This window comes from Dipodomys ordii, unplaced genomic scaffold (genome assembly GCF_000151885.1).
Source record: "Dipodomys ordii isolate 6190 unplaced genomic scaffold, Dord_2.0 Scaffold26, whole genome shotgun sequence".
Lineage (NCBI taxonomy): Eukaryota > Metazoa > Chordata > Mammalia > Rodentia > Heteromyidae > Dipodomys > Dipodomys ordii.
In genome coordinates, this window is record NW_012267242.1 from 11,444,613 (window position 1) to 11,448,325 (window position 3,713).

General features: G+C 41.3%; 1 protein-coding gene across 1 annotated transcript in view; it reads right to left on the bottom strand.

Annotated features, from left to right (window-relative positions):
- Positions 1-3,713, bottom strand: part of Arnt (aryl hydrocarbon receptor nuclear translocator) — an 80,755-nt gene that overhangs the window by 2,531 nt on the left and 74,511 nt on the right. Inside the window, exons 12-16 of the mRNA XM_013015002.1 lie at positions 3,042-3,152; positions 2,795-2,867; positions 2,200-2,323; positions 1,906-2,008; positions 1,455-1,602 (exon numbers count right to left, since the gene is read on the bottom strand). Of these exons, the coding sequence (XP_012870456.1) occupies positions 1,455-1,602; positions 1,906-2,008; positions 2,200-2,323; positions 2,795-2,867; positions 3,042-3,152 (559 nt within the window). The remainder of the gene's footprint in view (positions 1-1,454; positions 1,603-1,905; positions 2,009-2,199; positions 2,324-2,794; positions 2,868-3,041; positions 3,153-3,713) is intronic.

The window sequence follows — 3,713 nt, forward strand, 5'->3', positions numbered from 1 at the left end:
AAAAAAAAATGTAATTATAAAAGTAGAGGCCCAGCCAGGCACCAGTGGCTCACGCCTGTAATCCTAGCTACTCAGGAGGCTGAGATCTGAGGATCTCGGTTCAAAGCCAGCCCAGCCCAGGCAGGAAAGTCTGTGAGACTCTTATCTCCAATAAACCACTAGAAAACCGGAAGTGGCGCTGTGGCTCAAGTTGTAGCGTGCTAGCCTTGAGCTGAAGAGCATAGGGACAGTGCCCAAGCCCCACGACCAACAACAACAACAAAAAAAAGTAGAGGCATTTCTGGGTGTTGGTGGCTCACATCTATAATCCTAGCCACGGGGGAGGCTGAGATCTGAGGATCAAGGTTCAAAGCCAGCCCAAGCAGGAAAGTCTGTAAGACTCTTATCTCCAACTAACCACCAAAAAAGCCAGAAGTGGAGCTGTGGCTAAAGTGCTAGTAGAAGAGTGCTAGCCTTGAATAAAAGAAGTACAGGGATAGCATCCAGGTCCTGAGTTCAAGCCCAAGTACTGGCCCCCAAAAAGAAGCAATTGCATTAATAACAGTAGAGTATGATATTTAGAGAAAGTAATCAAAGCAAGGACTGGAGGAGGTATGGTTTAACTGGTAGAGTACCTGCCTAGTTAAGTGCAAAGTGCAAAGCCCTCAGTTCTAACATTAGTACTGCCAAAATTAATTTTAACCAGCGCAAAAAAGACCAGAGGTGTGGTTTAAGTAGTAGAATGCCTGCTAGCAAGTATGAAGCCCTGACTTCAAACCCCAGTACAAAATATTTATTTCTTTATATATTTATATACTCACACAAGCAAACACACATATAATATATAATATGTATATACATATATGCAAACACACAATAAAAATATATAGTAACATATAAATTAAATATATTTATTTGTATTACATACTAGTTTTCTCCCTATTCTTACATCATATAGTCCTTAACAAAGAGGAAAGTTCTTAAAATTTATGCCAAAACCAATTTGAAAAAATCAAACCTACTCAAATTGTTTTGTGTGAGAAATTCTGAATAAAGGTGAATATGTGAATACGTGCGCGCACGTGCAGGTACTAGGGTTTGAACTTGGGGCCTGGGTATTGTCCCTGAATCATTTTGCTCAAGGCTAGCACTATCACTTGAGCCACAGCTATACTTCTAGTTTTTTATGGTTAGCTAGAGATAAAGAGTTTCACAGACTTTTCCTGTCTGGCCTGGTTTTGAAACATGGTCCTTAGATCTCAGCCTCCTAAATAGCTAGGATTATAGGAATGAGCCACCAGAACCTCATAATTTATAGTGTTTTAATTATCTAATTGCTCTTAACAAAGATAAAAAGTAGAAGGTAGAGGACAGAGGTGAAGGAGAGGATATGATAGAAAATAAATTCACATATGGGGGGAAAAAAAAGCTCAAGCAAGCAAAAAATTGATGATCAGACAGATTGAAAGCTTTACCTGGGCAGAGAAGCCTGGGCGGGTGCTAGGGGTCCAAGCTGGGGCTGCTCCCTGGGTAGGATTGGAGTGGCGAGAAATCTGGGCCAACATCTGTCCTGCAGAAGATGATGGCTGGACAATGGTTACAGGAGGGGCCAGACTACTATTCCTAGGAGTGAACAAACAGGTGAAAGATCAAAAAGATATCACGGAGGCTAGGTAACAGTTGGGGGAAAAAAAAAAAAAAGACTGATAGCTATACACTGACTAGGACACAGATGGAACCTAGAACATAGCAACAGGGCAGGTGCAAAGAAACAGGAGGAAGAAAACAGCAGCTTCTTTGCCTTAACTGAGGCCCTACAAACTACTACTTTGTTATAAATAATCAGAGAAAGGGAAGAATAAAACTTGGATTCAGCAACTGAATCCTTCAGGGCCCTATAAAGCAGCACACACATACCAGGCTCACCTGAAATTCTCTGCCGACCGGGGGTTAGGAGGGAATGTGCTTCCCTGGGAGAATAGCTGTTGGGTGGCAGGGACAGTGCTGGAAGAGATGCCTTTACTCTGATCTGTGGACCAAAAGGAGTTGGGGGAGGGCTAGTCAAGGGGCTGTAGTATATAGTTTAGTAAATTCCTACTTATTAAGTATTATAATTAAGTGGAAACAGGTTGGAAGATTACTGATCAGGAAGATTACTGATCAGGCCCATTAACAGGTGATCTAAATAAGAACTGGAAGGAAATGAAGGAAGAAGCTTACCTGTATTGATGTTGGAAAAGATTTCTGAAAATCTTGGATCTCTATCTTGGGTAAACAGACCATCTGACTTTTCAAGGGGCTTGCTGTGTTCTGGCCCCGTAGCTGTCACAGACTGGACAGAAACCTACAGAATCAAATTACAAAAATAATCTTTAAACATTTAATATGATAATTCACCAAATCAAATATTCACATATAATACACAGGAGATTGTGTGTGTATAAATATACATTTTTGGGTATTGGAGGGGTGCTAGTACTAGGATATGAACTTAGGGCTTTGCACCTGCCAAGCAGATGATCTATCACTTAAAACTATACTCCTAGCTCTTCTGTGCTTTAAATATTCAGTTGGGGTCTTGTGTTTTTTACTGTGGTCAGCCTCAGACAGCAAGCCTACCTATGGCTTCCCATCCCATTCCTATCCCTTATAGATGGGATGAAGTACACATCACCAGGCCTGGCCTGGGTTGGCCTGGAACCATGATCCTCCTGATCAGTTAGGATTACAGGCATGAGCCACCATGCCTAACCTAGGGGACAGTTTTTAAGGAAATGCTTAATTGTCTTCTTCACAGAATAAGATACACACTCACCTGGGAATGATTGTAACTGGCCAGTCCATCTCTTCCTGATACTATGTCTAGTTCTGTTTGCTGTTGCTGCTGCCTACATGTTAAAAAGATCGATGAGAAGAGAGGTAGGAAACAAAGATTTTAACAAAGAATCTGAAGGAAATGGCTTAAAACAAAATAAATTGCCTAACCCCCCCCCCCCAAAAAAATCATAGGAACACAAATCATCCCCGCCTAGTTATTCCTCTAGGTATTATTTATTTCTTACCTGGGTGCCAGTTGCCCCGAGCCCATCTCTAGGGGTAAATTAGCTGTGGGACCTAGCTGCGGCCTCTGAATTGTGTTGGATAGTGCAGGCCGTGGTTCCTGGCTAGAGTTTCTATGAAAATAAAGTAGATAAGAAAGGTGAGGGGGGATGAATCTATACATGAAATGTCACAAGATTTAAGATTCATTTGTAGGTGGAGCAATATTAGTATTCCACACAATAGTACTGATCCATACTATAATATGGATGATCCTTAAAAATTGTACCCAATAAAAGGCAGAAACAAAAAACCACATATTCTGCAATTCCATTTATATGCAATGACTAAAATAGGCAAATATATAGACAGTAAATTAGAGAGATTGCATAGAGCTTCAAAAAAAGAAAGAAAATGACTATCTATGGGTACACGATTACTGAGTAGGGATGTAATTGTTCTGAATTTAGATAGTTGCAATATGTAACTCCACGATATACTAAAAACACAATAAGCTTTAAAATGGATGACCTAAGCCGGGCGCTGGTGGCTCACGCCTGTAATCCTAGCTACTCAGGAGGCTGAGATCTGAGGATCTCGGTTCAAAGCCAGCCCGGGCAGGAGAGACCGTGAGACTCCTATCTCCAATAAACCACCAGAAAACTGGAAGAGGCGCTGTAGCTCAAGTGGTAGAG